Source organism: Nomascus leucogenys, chromosome 14 (genome assembly GCF_006542625.1).
Source record: "Nomascus leucogenys isolate Asia chromosome 14, Asia_NLE_v1, whole genome shotgun sequence".
Classification (NCBI taxonomy): Eukaryota; Metazoa; Chordata; class Mammalia; order Primates; family Hylobatidae; genus Nomascus; species Nomascus leucogenys.
The window spans coordinates 679,464-701,585 of record NC_044394.1 but is presented as its reverse complement, the minus strand read 5'-3'; the positions used below and the strand labels follow the sequence as shown (position 1 = coordinate 701,585).

General features: G+C 39.8%; 1 protein-coding gene across 17 annotated transcripts in view; it reads left to right on the top strand.

Annotated features, from left to right (window-relative positions):
• The window catches only part of SPAG9 (sperm associated antigen 9), a 158,727-nt gene that overhangs the window by 117,643 nt on the left and 18,962 nt on the right, over window positions 1-22,122 (top strand). For all 17 annotated transcript variants that reach the window (XM_030828560.1, XM_030828569.1, XM_030828567.1 and 14 more), the window contains 13 exons: window positions 909-1,039; window positions 3,003-3,059; window positions 4,103-4,276; window positions 6,007-6,136; window positions 7,181-7,270; window positions 7,493-7,660; window positions 8,765-8,936; window positions 11,998-12,216; window positions 12,798-12,993; window positions 15,753-15,878; window positions 17,224-17,304; window positions 18,005-18,072; window positions 20,628-20,776. In XM_030828560.1, the coding sequence (XP_030684420.1) occupies window positions 909-1,039; window positions 3,003-3,059; window positions 4,103-4,276; window positions 6,007-6,136; window positions 7,181-7,270; window positions 7,493-7,660; window positions 8,765-8,936; window positions 11,998-12,216; window positions 12,798-12,993; window positions 15,753-15,878; window positions 17,224-17,304; window positions 18,005-18,072; window positions 20,628-20,776 (1,761 nt within the window). The remainder of the gene's footprint in view (window positions 1-908; window positions 1,040-3,002; window positions 3,060-4,102; window positions 4,277-6,006; window positions 6,137-7,180; window positions 7,271-7,492; window positions 7,661-8,764; window positions 8,937-11,997; window positions 12,217-12,797; window positions 12,994-15,752; window positions 15,879-17,223; window positions 17,305-18,004; window positions 18,073-20,627; window positions 20,777-22,122) is intronic.

The following is a 22,122-nucleotide window of genomic DNA, read 5'->3' as shown; positions in this document are numbered from 1 at the left end:
AAGACAGGATTGCACTCTCTTGCCCAGGTTGGACTGCAGTGGTATGGTCATGGCTCACTGCAGCCTTGACCTCCCAGCTCAAGCAATCCTCCTACCTCAGCTTCCCAAGTAGCTGGGACTACAGGTGTGTGCCACCACTCCTGGCTACAGGATTTTACTATGTTGCCCAGGCTGGTCTCAAACTAAGCTCAAGCATTCTACCCGCCTCAGACTCCCAAAGTGCTGCGACTACAGGCGTGAGTCACTGCGTCCAGCCCCCTACTATTCTTTTTATTTTTTAGCTTTATTTTTTATATATTTTTAAGAACTATGAGAACAGACCCACACTACTCTTTATTATTTCTTTATAATATGTTCAAATATCTGTGTATATATTCAGAAATTAAATTGCTGCCTTTTATCTTTGTAGTCATGAGTGATTATTTAAATCTCTTTGTTGGCTGGGCACAGTGGCTTACACCTGTAGTCCCAACACTTTGGGAAGCTGAGGCAGGAGCACCACTAGAGTCCAGTATTTCAAGATGAGCCTGGGCAACATAACAAGACCCTGTCTCTACAAAAAAATTTAAAAATTAGTCAGGCGTGTTGGCATGTACCTGTAGTCCAAGCTACTCAGGAGGCTGGGGTGGGCAGATTGCTTTAACCCAGAAGTTCAGGGCTGCAGTGAGCTATGATTTCACCACTGCACTTCAGGGTGGGCAACAGATCAAAACCCTATCTCAAAAAATATATTTTAAAAAAAAATCTCTTTGTTGATTTTGTTTTTATAAGGCCATTTTTCTTTAAATGATCTACTAGATTAAAAATTAAGGAATGCTTAAAAACTGAAAGATTTTGCATAACTCTGAGATGAACACCAAGACATTTATAAGCTTCCAGAATGATATGTCATTTTCTTGTCATTACAGAGTGATATTCCCACAGCCCAGAGGAAACGGTTTACTAGAGTAGAAATGGCCCGTGTTCTCATGGAGCGAAACCAGTATAAAGAGAGATTGATGGAGCTTCAAGAAGCTGTTCGATGGACAGAGATGATTCGGTTTGTATGACAAGCACTCCATTATTTTCCTATTATTATTTTGTAGGTTTGAATATTCCTTCATTTGGAACTAAAGTCCTGCCCTGTGAGATCCAAGCCCCTTTCTCTGTTTACTAGGAGAGACTTTCTAAAGTAACACTCAGAATTAGCAACAGAATGTGATCAAAGGAGGTGCTTTTTGGGCCAGTAAGGGATCTTGGAGGATGTTACCATGACCTCTAAAAGGCAATTATTATTACTTAGGAATGATGGTCATTTTTCAAGTATAGAAATCAGTATTACTTTCCCGGTAATGTCAGGAAAAGATCACAATTTCATATGTAACACAGGAAAATAAATTATTTTGACTCAGTGTCTTTCTGTAAGATACTCTTGCTTGATTTCTTTCTCTCTTTTCTAACTGTTCATGCCAAGTACACCCGTCCATTGGTATCTTTCAGTCGGTTGGCTCTTAAATCTCACCCAATGCTGCCATCTAATGGTCATAGTCTCAGTAATAGTGTTTCTTTAATTTAGAAAGAACTCGTGAAAAGTTTGTAAATGAGCTGCCCCCTAATTTACCCATATTTTTGAGTTTGGATTGTCATATCAGATTTACCAATAATAGTATGCATTGACATGTTGTTTTTAAGTTTATGAACACATTTTCTAATTGCCAACTTTTACTTCCTTAGGATTACATCATTTATTTCACAGTTTATGTACCCTTTACCAATGTTATATTAGAATCAAGCGTTTTAACATATCATTTTACAATTTGCTGTAATTGTAACTGCTTATAACTGCCCATAAGGAAGATCAGTATATTTATTAGACAAGGAAACTAACCCACTAAAAAGTGTATGTTCTTAACTGCAGTATTTAGTGGATATCGAATAAATAATAAATATTCAAAGAACTGAAAGTGGACTTTATTTATTTATTTGTTTATTCATTTATTGAGATGGAGTCTTGTGATGGAGTCTTGCTCTGTGCCCAGGCTGGAGTGCAGAGGTGTGATCTCGGCTCACTGCAGCCTCCACCCCCTAGGTTCAAGCAGTTCTTCTGCCTCGGCCTCCCTGGTAGCTGGGTTTCCAGGTGTGTGCTACCATGCCCAGCTAATTTTTGTATTTTTTAGTAGAGACAGGGTTTCACCATGTTGGTCAGGCTGGTCTCGAACTTTTGACCTCAAGTGATCCTCCCACCTCGGCCTCCCAAAGTGCTGAGATTACAGGTGTGAGCCACTGTGCCCAGCCAGACTTCACTTTCCATTGCTGTTTTTAACTCTAGCAGCCAAGTGGTAGTCAACAAATTAAAGGAAATAGTAGCTTACTTTTAACTTCTTCACTGAAGTAAAGAATGTTTTTAATTTAGTTCATAACAAAAAAGTAGTGAAAAGAGAGCTCAGATTATGATGGCAGAATCCCTACCACCTTATAAATCAATTTGGAATATCTTATTTTCTGAAATTTTGTTGAATCACCTGTCAGTCCAGTTTATCCTCTTCCCTGCCGTGGTCATCTTTCCAGTGATGGAAAAGTTTTAGTCTTGTGAAAAATGACCACTCAGAATGCCAAAGTTTCACGCTATTTTGTGAGAGCTCCAAGTATAGATGATAGAGACTTTTATGTAAAGATGGGAATTTACAAGGCAATATTTTAATAAAAGGGAAAGTTAGAGGGTATCTTTTCAATAAAAAATTTTAAATATCATTCAGGCATGTTGGCTATCTGTCTAGCACGTATTACAATCCTCTGTCGGTAGACTAAGCTCTTTGAGGGAGCGATGTTATTTTTCTTAGTAGAATTAAAGTCAATCTTTAGCAGATTGACTGACACATGGTAGGTCAAAGTAACTACAGTATTTATTGAATTTAATTGTTGACTCTCCTCTGTGTATCCCATGAACTTCTTGGGTCTCTTGTTCTTCAGAAAGAAAGGTAGAATACTTCACTGATAAATATTTCTTTTCTTTTTGAATGTAGGGCATCACGAGAAAATCCGGCCATGCAGGAAAAAAAAAGGTCAAGCATTTGGCAGTTGTAAGTATTGAAAAACAAAGATGTTAGACAGCACGTGAGACAAGAAAATTACAGTCAAAATTTATTTCCAATAATGATTTTATGTCCATTTTCTTTCCTTCATTTTTTTTTTTTAAACTAGGGGTAATGGTTAAGTAGCTAAACTGAACTTTTTTTTTTTTAATATATAGTGTGCCAACTCGGTAAGGCTCTTCTCAAGGACAAAAAATATGATATCGTAAGCTGCATCGTGTTGATTGTGCATTTGTTGCAATCCTCTGCCAAATTTAAATAATGGGGAATTATTTAGAGACTTGAAAATGACCTGGATCCCTGTTAAATAAGTTTCTGATTGGCTGGTTTTGTGACTGTAAGAAACTTTACAAAGTGAAGATGAGAAATTTAGTGCTTGTGGGGTCTGAGTAGTATTGCGTATGTATTGGGCTTGAGTTATGTTTGTGCTAGAAGGCACTATGTGTTTACTGTGATTAAAACTTACCCTTTTTTGGTGAATCTGCTATTTAATGGAACTGTCAATTAAAAAAGAAATAGACCTGAAAGTAGTTACTTAAAGTGAGCTTAATCAGAAAATGTATAAAATGTGTGTTAACATGGTAATACGTGTTCTAGTACTTGATTATAATAAGCTGTTTTTAGAACTGGCATACTAAGCTTCCATTCACATCACACAGCCATAACCTTGCTGTTTAACAATCGCTCTTACCTTGCACCAAGTAGGAGCTAGCAAAAAAACCAAAAAAGTATATATTTATTCAGTAGGAGAAGTTTCCTCTACCTAAGAGCTTCTTGCTTTCATTATACAAATTGCTAGTTAAAGAACAGGCACCTGCCATTCTAAGCAGTAGTTTCTCTTCACTGAATGTCTGAGTTTGGCTGTGAGTTACTGCTAAGGCTGCAGCGTGTGACTACAAAAACTGTTTTTGCCAATTTCTAACTCATTGCCTTGTAAAAGTACTCTGAAATTTTCAACATAAAAGTTTGTGGAAAATCAAGGATTGTTTCTCACAGTACATGTGACACACAGACATACTTTCTTCTCTTAGTTTCAGCCGACTTTTCAGCTCCTCAAGTAACACGACTAAGAAGCCTGAACCACCTGTTAATCTGAAGTACAATGCACCCACGTCTCATGTTACTCCGTCCGTCAAGAAAAGAAGCAGCACCTTATCTCAGCTCCCTGGGGATAAGTCCAAAGCTTTTGATTTCCTTAGCGAGGAGTAAGTCTTCTCCAAATTAATCATTATGCTCTAAGTTAGTGGTTCAGAATATTCTTGGCCTCTTATCAGCTATAAGGATTCAGGTAAATCTATAAAACATCATTTCTGGGCCGGGCACGGTGGCTCACACCTGTAATCCCAGCACTTTGGGAGGCCGAGGCGGGCAGAGCGCAAGGTCAGGAGTTCGAGACCAGTCTGGCCAATACGGTGAAACCCCGTCTCTACGAAAAATACAAAAATTAGCCAGGCGTGGTGGTGTGTGGCTGTAATCCCAGCTACTTGGGAGGCCGAGGCAGGAGAATCACTTGAACCCAGGAGGCGGGGTTGCAGTGAGCCAAGATCGTGCCCACTGCTCTAGCCTGGGTGACAGAGTGAGACTCCATCTTAAAAAAAAAAAAAAAAATCATTTCTGTAACTTGGCTATCTTTAAGTAAATTACTTGTAGTCAACAGTTTTTATGAACATTGCTTTTCAGTTTTTATAAAAGAGAAGGATTTTTTTTAAATGCCTCATTTTTGCTGGTATGATAACATTGATAAATAACTATTAATAGAAATGTTAATGGCTTTTAGAGATAAATGAGCCTTTATCCTAAATGTTTGAACATTTCTGTTGGTGTCAGAGGACTTGGTTTTCCATCCTGACTTTACTACTCATTAGATACAAACACTTGGGCAAATTAACCTTTCAGAGCCCCCAGTTTCTCTGTCTGTAAAATTAATCTGATAACCTATCTCAAAGGTGGTTGGATCCAATTATACAGTTATCTGTAAAGTATCTGACATATAGGTAGATATGTTAACTGTGGTATATATACATAGCAACTCATCTTATGAAAATTTAAATGGCCAAAATAATGACAAATTATTTTCAAAATCATTTTAATAATATTTTACCTTATAACTCCAAAGTTTACCAAATCAGTTTGCATTTTTATTTTCTGAAACAAGTTAATGGGATCTAAAATCTAACCTATATCAATCTTCCTAAGCAGATATTGATTTACTTAAGTTTTAAATCACTTCTAGCACGTTTTCTGGCATTAGGATATTCTCAGTAAATATTTGTTGAATGAACAACAACAATAAAAAAGCCAAACATACTTTAGAATTTTCCCCTTTCATATGGCCAGCATCTGAAACCTGATATAAATTTGGTGGCTGATGATTCAATTTAATGTAACAAAGCTGCTTGCTAACCTGTTAAAGCTTAGGCACTGAATTCACTGCACAAACTTAAAAAGACCAGCTTTAGTATAACACTTTTTTTGTTTGTTTGTTTGTTTTTTGAGATGGAGTTTTGCTCTTGTCCCCCAGGCTGGAGTGCAGTGGCACCATCTTGGCTCAGTGCAACCTCTACCGGGTTCAAATGATTTTCCTGCCTCAGCTTCCCGAGTAGCTGGGATTATAGGTCCGCACTACCGTGCCTGGCTAATTTTTGTATTTTTAGCAGAGACGGGGTTTTACCATGTTGGCCAGGCTGCTCTCAAACTCCTGACCTCAGGCTATCTGCCCTCCTCGGCCTCCCAAAGTGTTGGGATTACAGGCATGAGCCACCATCCCTGGCCTATTATAACACTTTTTAAGGAGCTGTTATAGTTGAAATAAACTAATTTGAAATCATGTAAATTTTTGTTGTTTTTGCTGTTTTAGTGACAGAGGAGAGATAAAACTGGGGATAAATGTAATTAAATGTATTCACGTAATTAGGAAAATCTTTTTTCCTTTTAGAACTGAAGCTAGTTTAGCCTCACGCAGAGAACAAAAGAGAGAGCAGTATCGTCAGGTAAAAGCACATGTTCAGAAGGAAGACGGTAGAGTGCAGGCTTTTGGCTGGAGTCTGCCTCAGAAGTACAAACAGGTAATATGCACATGTGGTAAGAGCATCCAGCAGGAAAGAAGAGGGCGAGTTGAGTGTGCCTGGGCATGAAGGATTCACCGTACGCATCCCAGCCCTGCTCATCTCAGCCGCATGGACTGGGCACACATTTAAGTGTGGAGGGTGGTGGTTTTCAGGCTGTTTTCTAGAGCTGTAGAACTCAAATGAAATGCTCTTGAGTCTGTGAGGAGGGGAGGAGTCAATAAAGGGTGGCTAAGTGCATGGAGTTTGAGGTACCCACTCTGCTGTAACCAGAGCAATTCTGGTTTAATATTTGAAGATTTCATTTTTTAGAAAACCAGCATCATTGTTGAAAAAATCATTGGCATGGAACTTTTCAAACTGTTCATTTAAGATTAAGTTCAGGTCTTCAGGAGCTTCATCTGTCTACTCCATAATTCCTACCCCAAAAGACTCACATGTTCATGTACAAACACATATGCGTGTGCTTGTGTGCGCATATGTGTGAATTAGAGCCTCTTTTTGAGCTCCCATTGTATCCTGTTTATTGAATTGCTCAACTTGACTTTTCTGTTTTTCAAATAAGAATGGCAAAATCGGCTGATGCCTGTCATTGGCTCATGGTGCCTGTTATTGGCTCATGCCTATAATCCTAACACTTTGGGAGGCCAAGGTGGAGGATGGCTTGAGCTCAGGGAGTTTGAAACCAGCCTAGGCAACATAGCATGACCTCGTCTCTACAAAAAATTAAAAAAATTAGCTGGGTGTGTTGGCCTGTGCCTGTAGTCCCAGCTACCTTGGAGGCTGAGGTGGGAGGAGACCGCTTAAGCCCAACAGACTGAGGCTGCAGTGAGCCATGATCAAGCCACCGCACTCTAGCCTGGGCAGTAGAGCGACTCTGTCTCAAAAGAAAAAAAAACAAAAACAAACAAAAAAAAACCTGAACTTGATTTCGAGGAGTAAATAACAGCAGTGCTTGCTCATGTCTCAGTGGATCTGTAAGAAGTTCACTTTTGATGAGGCTTTCTAATGTGCCTTTTTCGCTCCTCCTTCCACCATTATTAGGTAACCAATGGTCAAGGTGAAAATAAGATGAAAAATTTACCTGTGCCTGTCTATCTCAGACCTCTAGATGAAAAAGATACATCAATGAAGGTAAGTTCATTGTGAATTAAAAGGAGATGTTTTCTAAACTCTGGGTAGTTTTTTTTCTAAAACCAAGAAAGTGTAAGTATTACTTCTATGGTGAGGCTATTGTTCATTTTATAATTTTAGGTTATATTAAAGACCTGTATTTACAACCATTAGTTATTTTAAGAAAACATGAAAATTCTGAACATTTCTGACTTAATACTGTTTTCTTTTTCGCCTGAGCAGCTGTGGTGTGCGGTTGGAGTCAATGTATCTGGTGGGAAGACCAGAGATGGTGGTTCTGTCGTTGGAGCAAGTGTATTTTACAAGGACGTTGCTGGTTTCGATCCAGAAGGCAGTAAACAGCGAAGTGCCTCTCAGAGTAGTTTAGATAAGTTAGATCAGGAACTTAAGGTAAGTGCGTGTACTAACATTTGACCTGGTTTATGAGACTATGAGTTTAACTCTTTCATCCAAAATTTGCCTCTGGGTCCAACTTCTAACTGGGATTACTGTGCCCTGGCTTACTGTCCCTCAGCACCCTTTTAAAATCAATTTTATTGAGGTATAATTTACATGCAATAAAGTGTGCACTTGAAATCGGTATAGGTCAGGGTTTTGACACATGTGTACACCTGTGTAATCACTACAGTGATCAAGATAATAGAACGTTTTATCATTGTTCTGCTTTACCTGTTAGTTTTGTGTTGCTGTTTAGAGACAGAGTCTCACTCTATCACATAGGCTGGAGTGCAGTGGCATGATCATGGCTCACTGCAGTGTTAACCTGCTGGACTCAAGTGATCTGTCCACCTCAGCCACCCGAGTAGCTGGGACTACACACCCACACCACCACACCTGGCTAATTCTTCTATTTTTTGTAGAGACGAGGGTTTCACTGTGTTGACCGGGCTAGTCTCAAACTCCTGGCCTCAAGCAGTCTTCCCACCTCAGCCTCCCAAAGTGCTGGGATTATAGACGTGAGCCACTGTGCCAGCCTAACTGCTAGTTTTTCATCTACTAATTAATATTGATAGGTGGTTGTATTAGTCTGTATTCATACTGCTGATAAACACATACCCGAGACTGGGAAGGAAAAAGAGGTTTAATTGGGCTTACATAGGTAACCTCTGGGGAGACCTCAGAATCATGACAGGAGATGAAAGGCACTTCTTACATGGTGGCAGCAAGAGAAAATGAGGAAGGAGCAAAAGTGAAAGCCCCTAATAAACCCATCAGATCCACTATCATGAGAATAGCATGGGAAAGACTGGCCCCTGTGATTAAATTACCTCCCCCTGGGTCCCTCTCACAACATGTGGGAATTCGGGGAGATATAATTCATGTTGAGATTTGGGTAGGGACGCAGCCAAACCACATCAGTGGTTGTATTTTTACCCTTCCAAATAATTTGGAAGTAAATTTGAAATAGTATTGCCTTTTACTGTAACAGCACCACCTTATGAATATTTGCACATACATATTGTTTTAAACATTTTTCCTCCTTTGTCTGTACAGGAGCAGCAGAAGGAGTTAAAAAATCAAGAAGAATTATCCAGTCTAGTTTGGATCTGTACCAGCACTCATTCGGCTACAAAAGTACTTATTATTGATGCTGTTCAACCTGGCAACATCCTAGACAGTTTCACTGTTTGCAACTCTCATGTTCTGTGCATTGCAAGTGTGCCAGGTAAGAGTGAGTCATGCGTTTCTCTGCCCTCCCCTCCATCCATACCACCTACCTGCTGGGCACTGATGTAGCAGCTGAAGATGCAGTTCTGTACCTTGCTGTCATGAAGCTTATGTTCTAGTTAGGGAAGATTAAAAAACAAACTGGAAACCATTGAATAAAGAAGATATTTTCAGGTAGTGAAAAATACTGTGAAGAAAATAAAACAGTGGGAATATGAGAAAATAACTGGGAGCCAGAGGACTGTTTGGATTAATTAATAAGGAAAGGTCTTCAAAGTTTTGGATTAAACGTTATGCGATGTTAAAACATTAGTTTAAAAATTAAGGAAGTGTATGTGATACATCCATATGTTGGAATATTATTCAGCCATAAAAAGAAATGAAGTTCTTTTTTGTATTTTATTGTGGAACACTTAATATGAGATCTACTTTTTTTTTTTGAGACAGAGTCTTACTCTGTCACCCAGGCTGGAGTGCAGTGGCATGATCTTGGCTCACTGCAACCTCCACCTTCTGGGTTCAAGTGATTCTCTTGCCTTAGCCTCCTGAGTAGCTGGAATTACAGGCACCTGCCACCACTCCCGGCTAATTGTTTGCATTTTTACTAGAGATGGGGTTTCACCATGTTGGTCAGGCTAGTCTTTTTTTTTTTTTTTTTTTTTGAAATGGAGTCTTACTCTGTCACTCACACTGGAGTGCAGTGGCACCATCTTGGCTTACTGCAACCTCTACCTCCTGGGTTCAAGCGATTCTTTTGCCTTAGCCTCCCAAGTAGCTGGGACTACAGGCATGAGTCACTACACCCGGCTAATTTTTGTATTTTTGGTAGAAACAGGGTGTCACCATATTGGCCAGGCTGGTCTCGAACTCCTAGACCTCGTGATCTGCCCGCCTTGGTCTCCCAAAGTGCTGAGATTATAGGCGTGACCCACCACGCCCGGCAGTCAGGTTAGTCTTGAACTCCTGACCTCAAGTGATCCACCCGCTTCGGCCTCCCAAAGTGCTGGGATTACAGGCATGAGCCACTAAACCCAGCCTGAGATCTACCCTCTTAACAAATTTTTTGTTTTTGTTTTTTGAGACAGGGCCTCACTCTGTTGCCCAGGCTGGATTGCAGTGGTGCAGTCACAACTCATTGCAGCCATGACCTCCCGGGCTCAAGTGATCCTCCCAGCTCAGCCTCCCGAGTAGCTGGGACCACAGGTGCACACTACCACACCTGGCTAAGTTGTTTGTACTTTTTGTAGGCAGGGTTTCACCATGTTGCCCAGGCTGGTCTGGAACTCCTGGGCTCAAGTGATCTGCCTGCCTTGGCCTCCCAAAGTACTGGGATGCCCAGCCCTCTTAACAAATTTTTAAGAGTACAATGCATTATCATCTAGGTAGAAGTTCTGACACATGTTATAACACAGATGAACCTTGGAAACACTATGCCAAAGGAAATAAGTCGGACACAAAAGGACAAATATTATATGATTCCACTTATATGAGATATCTAGAATAGGCAAATTCATAAAAACATAAGAGTTTCTATGTGAGGTGACGGAAAAGCTTTAGAAATAGGCCAGGCATGGAGGTTCACAGTCATAATCCCAGCACTTTCAGAGGCCAAGGTGGGACGATCAGTTGAGCCCAGAAGTTCGACACCAGTCTGGGCAATGTAGTGAGACCTCTTTTGCACAAAAAATCAAAAAATGAGGCGGGAGGAGAACTTGAGCCTGGGAGGTCGAGACTGCAGTGAGCTACGATTCACCACTACACACCCACCTGGGCAACGGGAGTAAGACCCTGTGTTTAAAAAAAAAATAAATAAATAAATAAATAAAGGCCTGGCATGGTGGCTTATGCCTGTAATCCTGATACTTTGGGAGGCTGAGGTGGGCGGATCACCTGAGGTCAGGAGTTCGAGACCAGCCTGGCCAACATGGTAAAACCCCGTCCCTACTAAAAATATAAAAATTAGCCAGGTGCAGTGGCAGGCTCTTGTCCACAGCTACTTGGGAGGCTGAGGCAGGAGAATTGCTTGAACCTGGGAGGCGGAGGTTGCAGTGAGCCAAGACTGTACCGTTGCACACCAGCCTGGGCAACAAGAGTGAAACTCTGTCGCCAAAAAAAAAAAATAATGGTGATGGCTACACAATGTTATAAATATTAATGCCACTGAATTGTACACTCTTAAATGGTTAAAGTGGCAAATTTTGTTTATATATATATTATTTTTACTGCAATAAGTTTTTAGTGTGATATAAATAAAACAATTTTCTAAATTAAAAAATGATATTTTTATATTGTAAATATTTTTATATTATAAATGCTTAGTTTTTAATGTTTTACTAATATCTAAGTCACCCTATATACTTGGGGTATTTAATTTTTAACAGTAATGGATAGAAGCTTGTACTTCAAGTAGTAGCAGTAGTCTTGATGATTTAAAAGAATTTTTTTTTGGCTGACGTTGTCAGATATAATTTGGTTGTTTTTAACCTGTGGCTGCTGAGGAGCTCACTAAGAACAGAAGCTGGCTAGGCCTGGTGGCTCACGCTTATAATCCTAGGACTTGTCTGAGGTTGGTGGATCCCTTGAGGCCAGGAGTTCAAGACCAGCCTGACCAACATACCGAAACCCTGTCTCTACCAAAGCTACAAAAATTAGCCAGGTGTGCTGGCTCACATCGGTAGTCCCAGCTACTCAGGAGGCTGAGGCAGGAGAATCACTTAGGCCCAGGAGGCGGAGGTTGCAGTGAGCTGAAATCATGCCACTGTACTCCAGCCTGGGCGACAGAGTAAGACTCTGTCTCAAAAAAAAAAAAAAAAAAAAAAAGTTTATTTTCTGACATTTTTATGTTTATTTGCACTTGTGTTAATAGAAGTATTTTCTTACTTTTTTAAGTTACCTTCCCATATTGTGAAGATTTGTTTATGTAAATTTAATGCTACCTGTATTCAACTAGCTGTACATCTCACCTGCATAACTCTCATTTCAAACCTGTAATTGTTTTAGTGAAAAAAATGTTATTTATAGAAGTTTACTTTGCTGTTACAAGAAGATTTATTTTTCAGGTGCACGAGAAACAGACTACCCTGCAGGAGAAGATCTTTCAGAATCTGGTCAGGTAGACAAAGCATCTTTATGTGGAAGCATGACAAGCAACAGCTCAGCAGAGACAGACAGCCTGTTAGGAGGCATCACAGTGGTTGGTTGTTCTGCAGAAGGTGTGACAGGAGCTGCCACTTCCCCTAGTACCAATGGTGCTTCTCCAGTGATGGATAAACCACCAGGTATATCCATTCTCTTTACCTGCCATCTGTATAGAGTCTAAGGCTACCCTCAGATACCTCATTATAGACTTAACTTAGATCTTAAGTAACAAGGTTGAAAGAACTTGAAAGAAGATGCTGTAGGCTGGGTGCGGTGGCTCACACCTGTAATCCCAGCGCTTTGGGAGGCCAAGGCGGGCAGATCACAAGGTCAGGAGATCAAGACTATCCTGGCTAACACAGTGAAACCCCATCTCTACTAAAAAATACAAAAAATTAGCCGGGCGTGGTGGTGGGCGCCTGTAGTCCCAACTACCCGGGAGGCTGAGGCAGGAGAATGGCATGAACCTGGGAGGTGGAGCTTGCAGTGAGCCGAGATCGCGCCACTGCACTCCAGCCTGGGCAACAGAGCAAGACTCCGTCTCAAAAAAAAAAAAAAAAGATGCTGTAATGACTGTTAAATGGAATCAAGAATTCTTAATTTCTTGATACAGTGTGAAGGAGTGGGTAGATGGAATGGAATTCTATAACAGGGGTTTGTGTGGGGAAATAATTGGAGGAGAAAAGCCCAGACTCAGAATAGTGTTTTATTTACTTTGTAGAAATGGAAGCAGAAAATAGTGAGGTTGATGAAAATGTTCCAACAGCAGAAGAAGCAACTGAAGCTACAGAAGGGAATGCGGGGTCAGCTGAAGACACAGTGGACGTCACCCAAACTGGCGTCTACACAGAGCATGTCTTTACAGATCCTTTGGGAGTTCAGATCCCAGAAGACCTCTCCCCAGTGTATCAGTCGAGGTATAATAATGGGTCATCAACTTAGGAAACTGGGTGAAGTGCACAAATAAAAGGAACCAAAATAATCTCAAACAGTCAAAAGATTTCCACTAATTAGTGTCACTATGGTGGATTAAAAGATACCTATTCTTGTGATAACTTCATGTATTCCCTCTCCATCATTCTCGCTGGATATTCCCCCCCATTTCTTCTGTACACCTTCCAATTTTTTTTAAAAATCTTATCTATAAAAGTATAATCATGCATCAGTCAACAATGGGGATATGTTCTGAGAAATGTGTCATTAGGTGATTTCATCATTGTGTGAACATCATAGAGTGCATTTACACAAATCTAGATGGTATGACTTATCACACACCTAGGCCATATGGTATAGCCCATTGCTCCTAGGCTAGAAACCTGTACAGCATGTTACTGTACTGAATACTGTAGATAATTGGAACATAACAATAAGTATTTGTGTATGTAAACATGCACAAGGTACTGTAAAAATATAGTAGTATAATCTTGTGGAACCACCACCATATATGCTGTCCATCATTTTCCAAAATGGTTTTACCAGGTGTATGACTATATATTAGTCAAAATCTTTCTGTTCATTTTCTCCTCTGGTCTGGTTTTTTTTTTCTTTTTTTTTGTACTTACTGTCTTCCATTCTATTAGTAATTCTTTTTTTTTTTTTTTTTTTTGGAGACGGAGTCTCGCTCTGTCGCCCAGGCTGGAGTGCAGTGGCGCAATCTCGGCTCACTGCAAGCTCCGCCTCCCGGGTTCACGCCATTCTCCTGCCTCAGCCTCTCCAAGTAGCTGGGACTACAGGCGCCCGCCTCCACGCCCGGCTAATTTTTTTTGTATTTTTAGTAGAGACGGGGTTTCACCGTGGTCTCGATCTCCTGACCTCGTGATCCGCCCGCCTCAGCCTCCCAAAGTGCTGGGATTACAAGCGTGAGCCACCGCGCCCGGCCATTCTATTAGTAATTCTTTGTCATTTTAATCCCATCCCTACTCTAATTTTCACTCCAGTTATCAGCAAAATTGGCCATTGTTTAAATCTGCCATTGTACAAGTTTCCCACATGGGTGTGGATGACCTTTTTGAATTTAGTTTTCATGCAAATATTTTATTAAAAAACAATTCAGATGGTTCCAGTGGCTCATGCCTATAATCCCAGCACTTTGGGAGGCTGAGCAGGAGGATTGCTTGAGTCCAGGAGTTCAAGACCAACCTGAACAACATAGTGAGACCCTCATTTTTACAAAAAACTTAATGATTAGCTGGGCATGGTAGCATGCACCTGTGGTCCCAGCTACTCAGGAGGCTGAGGTGGGAGGATTGCTTGAGCCCTGGGAGCTGGAGGCTACAGTGAGCCATGATCTCACCACTGCACTGCCGCCTGGGAAACAGAGCAAGACTCTGTCTCAGAAAACAAACAAACCAAAGAAAACTATTTGTTTTAGGCTCTTCCTTTAAAGGGTTGGTTAATCTAGGCCCATTTAGTGAATTATTTCATTTTCTTTCCTGCCTTTTCTAGATCTGCTCTAGAAGAAAGTCTCTTTAAACTAGATCCTTTTTAAAGTTTAATATTCTTAGTGTATAAAGTAAGAAAGATTAATTAATAACCCATTTATGCCTAGTGGTCCATTATTGGAATGCTAAGCTTGTGGGAGTTATTCATATCCTACTGCTCAAGGTCATCGCTAAGGTCTGATTTTTTACAAAAAGAATTTGCAACCTCTGGCATAAATGGGTTAACATTTAATTCTTTTTTGTGTGTGTGGAGATGGAATCTCACCCTGTCACCCAGGCTGGAGTGCAGCAGTGCAGTCTCAGCTCACTGCAACCTCCGCCTTCTGGGTTCAAGCGATCCTTCTGCCTCAGCCTCCCAAGTAGCTGGGATTGTAGGCATGTGCCGCCACACCCAGCTAATTTGTGTATTTTTAGTAGAGATGGGGTTTCACCATGGTGGCTAGGCTGGTCTTGAACTTGTGGCCTCAAGAAATCCGCCCACCTCACCCTCCCAAAGTGCTGGGATTATAGGCGTGAGCCAGCGCACCTGGCCTGAATTATTAATTTAAGAATAGGTCATGTTTGAATTTGATATCCTGGTTATGTATCTTTTACTAAATATGCCCTGACAATTCAAAGGAAAGGTTTCGTGATAGAATATTAAACATATTTCAGTTTATTAATTTATTTTAGGTAATTCTTTCTATTTCTCCCTCCTTTTTGTATGCGTGTATCCCTCCCTTCTCTCTCACCTGAGAAGAAACTATGACAAAACCCAAAATAAGAGAGCCGTAGTAATTGTCTGAATATTAACTGCTGTATTTCATTACCATGTCTTACTATCTTTTCTGCTCCTTGGGCTTCCTAGTTTGTTAATGTTATTTCTGGTACAGTCGTTGAAATATGTGATGTAAGCTTTTGACTTTTGCTTTTCTGGAATTTTTGTGGTTTCTTTCTTTTTTTTTTTTTTTTTAACTAAAAGTTTAAGCCAGGTGTGATATAGTGTGTGCCTCTAGTCCCTGTTATTCAGGAGGCTGAGGTGGAAAGATCACTTGAGCCTGAGAGGTCAAGGCTGCAGTGAGCCCTGATTGTGCCACTGTACTCCAGCCTGGGTGACAGAGTGATACCCTATCTCTAAAAAATAAATAAATAATAAACAAATGAACAAACTTAAATATAGAAGTATTCAGTCCCTGAAAACTATAACTATAGTTAAGTATACTCAGATTTCTTTCCTTTTGCCCTTCCTTTTCCAGCAATGACTCAGATGCATATAAAGATCAAATATCAGTACTGCCAAATGAACAAGACCTGGTGAGAGAAGAAGCCCAGAAAATGAGTAGTCTTTTACCAACTATGTGGCTTGGAGCTCAAAATGGCTGGTAGGTGTCAACACTTTTAACATTAGAATATGTTTATTGTTTTACTTTTGCTTTTGAAATCAGAAGATAAGTAAAATATGGTAAACAAATACCAAAAGTGTGGATTAATGCAAAGAATTTTATATATACACACAATTTGATGTTATGTTGCAACTACCACATAAACTGGACTTGCCCTGTTTCTGAATAGTAAGCCATATGTTTCTTTGTCACAGAATGTTCCCTTTCTATAATATTCTTGGAAGAAGAGGTACGTAAATTTTAAAATCGAGGTGCTCCAGAAATAGAAGATCCTGAACAGCACAAAGACAGAGAATATTTAATTTATGTAGGCTAGAATGTGGGCAGGAAAACAGGGATTAAACCAACATTTTGGCTGCAGGAAGGCCCAATCCCAACTTTTAGTGAATTTTTTACTAAGATAGGTAAAACAAATCACAATCTGAAAAGTCAGATGATGATAACTAATATTATGTGGTTCACTTTCCAGTTGTGTGGAGAGTTGTACAAAATTGTGCATTTACAAAGGTTAAGCAAGATTACTGTTGAGCATCTCTAATCCAAAATTTGAAACTCTTTGACACTGTTATGACGCTGGCAGGTAATGCTCATTGGAGCATTTTGGATTTTTGAATTAGGAATACTCAACTGTTATGTATAATGTAAACATTCTACAATCTGAAAAAGTCAGAAATCCAAACACCTCTGGTCCCAAGCATTTCAAATAAGGGTTACTCAACCTGTAGTACGTCTCTTTCATATGAGTCCAATACTATAAAGTGAAGAGTTGGCAAATTTAGTGTAACTGTCTTCCAGTAGAGCATTATGGACACTGAAGTTTGAATTTCATATAAATCTCCCCTGTCACAAAATACCCCTGATTTCCCCCACATACACATCTTTAAAAATGTAAAAACTATTCTTAGCTTGCAGGCTGGAATTAAAACAGGTGGCAGACTGGATCTGGCCTGTAGGCCATAGTTTGCCACTCCCTATGTGGGCCACTCTGTCATCCAAAAGTTATAGGTCAGTGTAGTAGAGAGGTAAGGCAATTCACAAAAAGAGTTTTGCCCAAGGACTAACTGTGTGAAACTGACTGTGCATTGCACTAGTTCCTGCTTTTCGGTCTTCATGTTTCTCTTTGCTCAGCAGCCTATTTGTTTACCTTAGGCCTACCCTCACTCTCATTTTTCTTTTCTGACCATTGCACAAAAGCAGCAGCACCTTTTCCTAAAATTTGTATGTTACTCTTCTTTCCTTCTGAATGAACTTTGCGATCATTGTTAGATATATGCAATGTCTTGATGTTCTCTATGCCTTACCAGTGTTGCCTTTGTTCTTGCAGTTTGTATGTCCATTCATCTGTAGCCCAGTGGAGGAAATGTCTCCATTCCATTAAGCTTAAAGATTCGATTCTCAGTATTGTGTAAGTTTTATTTTGGAAATTCTTCTTGTTAAAACTATGCATTTTGGTGTAAACTAGATTTTAAGACTTTGAAAGCTAATACATGTTTCATGACTAAATTAGTATCCAATTTGTTTGTTTTTTTAACCCTTTTTATGGAACTAGAGAAGTTAAGTGAGAATGAAACTGTATAATAGAAAACGAAGTAGAAAGGAAAACTTGCTTGATTGAGTCCCCACCATACTGCAATTTCTTTAGCACTGCAGGAAATAACCAATTACCTATTAATTTATGTTTACTTTAGAATATTCTTTATGGCTTGTGAATATGTTGACTGGGGCATTGGTTTACTAGTTCTTTTCTATGTGTTCACTATCAAAAATCGGACAGTTTATCTCTGAGCCCACAGGGCTGACTCTGTTGGTTCCACTCAAGGTGCGTGTCTCTGGTCTTTGGAGTTTGTGTTGATTGTCTGTGATGAGAGGAGAAGCTTGGGCCAGAAAGTGAAACAACTGAGATACCACTCATACTGTTTATTTAGTTCAGCTGACATTTTTTCCTAGCAGGACATGCACAGTGAAGAAAGCAGTGTGTTCATTTATATTCTGGTGTCGGCTCCTTAACTCATCACAGATTGTGGGGCCCTGAGCTAGTTCAGTAGCGTGTGGTCCCTTCTGTGTTCCTGAATGGAGAGTTCTGAACTCCCCTTTCCTGTTTGCAGCCACGTGAAGGGAATCGTGTTAGTAGCCCTGGCTGATGGCACCCTTGCAATCTTTCACAGAGGAGTGGGTGAGTGGTGATGTGTATATAACATGGACACTAATTTGTTGCTTTGCAAAGCATTTTTAAGTAGATTGGTTTATGTTTTAAAGAAATGATACTCAGTAGGATAAAGAATAAATACTAACAGTACACAACATCAGTAAATATATTAGTGTGTGCATGGAGGTATACATTAACAGATACCTTAGGGAAAATATGTTTACCACAATGGGCATTTTATGGTACTTTTATTTTATTTTATTTTATTTTTTGAGATGGAGTCTCGCTGTGTCACCCAGGCTGGAGTGCAGTGGCGCGATCTCAGCTCACTGCAAGCTCTGCCTCCCAGGTTCACACCATTCTCCTGCCTCAGCCTCCCGAGTAGCTGTACTACAGGCGCCTGCCACCACGCCCAGCTAATTTGTTTGCATTTTCTTTTTTTTTTTTTTTTTTTTTGAGACGGAGTCTCGCTCTGTTGCCCAGGCTGGAGTGCAGTGGCGCAGTCTCGGCTCACTGCAAGCTCCACCTCCCAGGTTCACGCCATTCTCCTGCCTCAGCCTCTCCGAGTAGCTGGGACTACAGGCGCCCGCCACCCCGCCCGGCTAATTTTTTGTATTTTTAGTAGAGACGGGGTTTCTCTGTGGTCTCAATCTCCTGACCTCATGATCCGCCCTCCTCGGCCTCCCAAAGTGCTGGGATTACAAGCGTGAGCCACCGCGCCCGGCCTAATTTGTTTGCATTTTCAGTAGAGACAGGGTTTCATTGTGTTAGCCAGGATGGTCTCGATCTCCTGACCTCGTGATCTGCCCGCCTTGGCTTCCCAAAGTGCTGGGATTACAGGCATGAGCCATCATGCCTGGCCGGTACTTTTAAATAATGTGATAGGGAGGCATTTGTTTTTCATTCATATGCTTATGCAATTCGGAGAAACTTGGTGTTTTTTTAATGTCCTATGTTTTAAAAATAATTTGTGTCCACTTAACATTTGGACTTTTTTTTAAAGAATTTTAATTGGGTAAGGTTTAATCATTTTCATGTCACCTTATTTATATTTTCCCCCTTTAAAACCATTGTTTCATCTATAGAAGGGTGGTGGTATCAGAAACCCTACCTTGAATGAATTAAGTTGAGGGAATTTAGTATGTATTTGCTCCATAACTCCTTGGTACTTGTGTCAACCAAAAATGATACATCATTTTCTACCCACTTGATTGGTGTATCTGGGAAGTATTATGAAACATAGATACCCTGAATTTGGATTTTAGAAAGGCTTTTCCCAAAATCTCCTATCTTTCTGGGCTGAGGAAATGTGGAGTAGATGACAGTTAGGTGCTTTTGTAATTGATTGGTACCTGAAAATTGCTGGTTAATGACTCCGTATCATCAAAGAGCGAGAGGGCTCCATTTTACCTTTTTCAGCTGTTTAATCTTTACAGTAAATTATTAAGAAAGTTCCCTGGTCATTCTCATTTTATAGATGAGGAAACTGAAACACAGAGCATTTTGGTAACTTTTTCATGGCCACTCAGCTAATAAGTGGAAAAGCCTAGAAAAAAAATGAAACAATGAATGTTTTGGTAAATTGAATTTAAAATAATATTGACAGAATAAGACAAGTAAAATGCATTTAGTAAGTGTCAATGTAAAGTCCTGCATTTGAGTTCAGAAGAGCAAGATGGGGAGACATGTCTGAAGAGTGAGAATTACCTAAAGGTTGACTATAAACTCAATATGAGTTTAATGCCTTAAGCCTCAAAGACAAGGCTGGTGATAATCCTGCTCTGCTAGGCTAGATAAAGACAGCATATTCAACGGACATCAACAAAACAGAGTTAGGACGAAGGGTCTATAAACTGTGGTAGGTACAGAGCACGTGCCAAAGATACTTGGTTTTGAAAAGAGAAGACATAGGGCTGTAATGAAGAAGTTTGGACTGGATTTATTCTTTTGTTTCCACCCTGCAAGACTGCAGACGAATGGGTGGTTACATACAAAAAGACAGACGTTAGCTAGGTGTGGGTAATATTTTTCAATTAAAGCTGTCTGAAAATAGAATGGCTGCTTTGTGAGGCAGTGTGCTCACAAAAGCTAACAAAGCAAAGCGAGGTTCTGGTGACTGGTTCTCCTTCATGTTTCTATTATCACTGAAAATGTAGTATGCATAATTCCTAAAGTGTTAGCAATGAGTTGCCCTCAACTTCTACCCAAGAAAATACATCAAAATGCACGTGAGTGAGACGTTATTCCCAAAATAACCCTAAGTCCATTCTAATTAGAAAAATATTATGATAAACAGATAACTTGTAACTGATTTATCATCACATCACTGCTTTTGTGACCATGTTTTAAAGGGGGTCTAGGTACTGGGTGGCAGTTTGAAGCAGATGACCTTTGAGGGTCTCTTCCAACTTTGCAGCTTATGGAATAGAAGAACCCAGGCTGCAAATAAAAGGTATACTTAGTACATGGTACTTTGAGTGCTTCCTCAATAAATTTAATTATACAACAAATAAAATGTTTCTTGTGCTGAAATTAAGTAACAGGTGGTATGCATTTACTATAACCTTTTATTTCTTTTAAAGACGGGCAGTGGGATTTGTCAAACTATCACCTCTTAGACCTTGGACGGCCTCATCACTCCATCCGTTGCATGACTGTGGTACATGACAAAGTCTGGTGTGGCTATAGGAACAAAATATATGTGGTGCAGCCAAAGGCCATGAAAATAGAGGCAAGTTATTAGCCTATGTTTTCTGTATTTATTTAATTTGTATTATCCGAAGACTATTAGACTATAATTATTTTCAGCTTCTTTAGAAATTGTTTCTGGATCTGTGTGTTTTAGGGCACTTGAGTAATATATTTGAATATCTTAGCTTTCTGTGTTACTTAACTCTCTTGCCACTTTTGACTGTGAGGGTAGGAAGTGGCTTTTTAAAAAAGGAAAGAGGATTCATACATGAATGTTTAAATGTGTGTCTGTGTATGTATCCAGAGATATGTATGTGTTTTTGTTTGAATACATGCTTCTTTTTATGTTTAGTTATATGAGGATTGTTTGAGAAGAGGATTCCTCCCTGTCCTCCCCGTGTGTAATCCAGGCACATCCACATATGTGTTCCAGACAGAAGTAACATTGTACTAGGAATTCGTTGTAAAAATGAAAACCTCCTAACCTCCTAGCATTGTTTTCTTTTTTTTTTTTTTTTTTTTTCCGAGACAGAGTCTTGCTCTGTCACCCAGGCTGGAGTGCAGTGGCATGTTCTTGGCTCACTGCAACTTCCGTCTCCCAGGTTCAAGCAATTCTCCTGCCTCAGCCTCCAAAGCAGCTGGGATTACAGGCTCCCGCCACCACAGCCGGCTAATTTTTTTTGTATTTTTAGTAGAGACGGAGTTTCACCATATTGGCCAGGCTGGTCTCAAACTCCCAACCTCGTGATCCGCCCACCTTGGCCTCCCAAAGTGCTGGGATTACAGGCATGAGCCACTGCATCTGGCCTAGCATTGTTTTCTTACAGTTTTTGTTTTTTTTTTGTCACAATACATAAATGCATTCTAATTGTTTAGGGGAAAAAAAAAACATACAGGAAATGTTAAGGTGAAAGCTCTCCTTCACCCTCCCCCAAATCACATTTCTTTCCCTAGAAGTCTCAAAGTTAACCATTTGATGTTTGTTTTTTATATCAATTCTGTCTGTCTGTCTATCTATTTATCTATCTAGTTATCTTTATCCGTATATCTGTTTATATCTATCTAATTAGCTAGCTGTCTATCTGTCCTGTCCATCCATCCATCCATCCATCCATCCATCTATCCATCTATCCACACACAGGTTGAATATCCCTTATTGAAAATGCTTGAGACCAGAAGTGTTTCAGATTTTGGATTTTTTTCAGATTTTGGAATATTTGCGTATACATAAATAATGAAATATCTTGGGCATGGAACCCAAAGTCTAAACATAAAATTTATTTATGTTTCCTGTATATTTTATAACAGTGAAAAATATGATATACCATTAGTGCAGTAAAAAAAAATACTGTGTTCAGGGTGAATTACGGTATCATATTGGTGCTT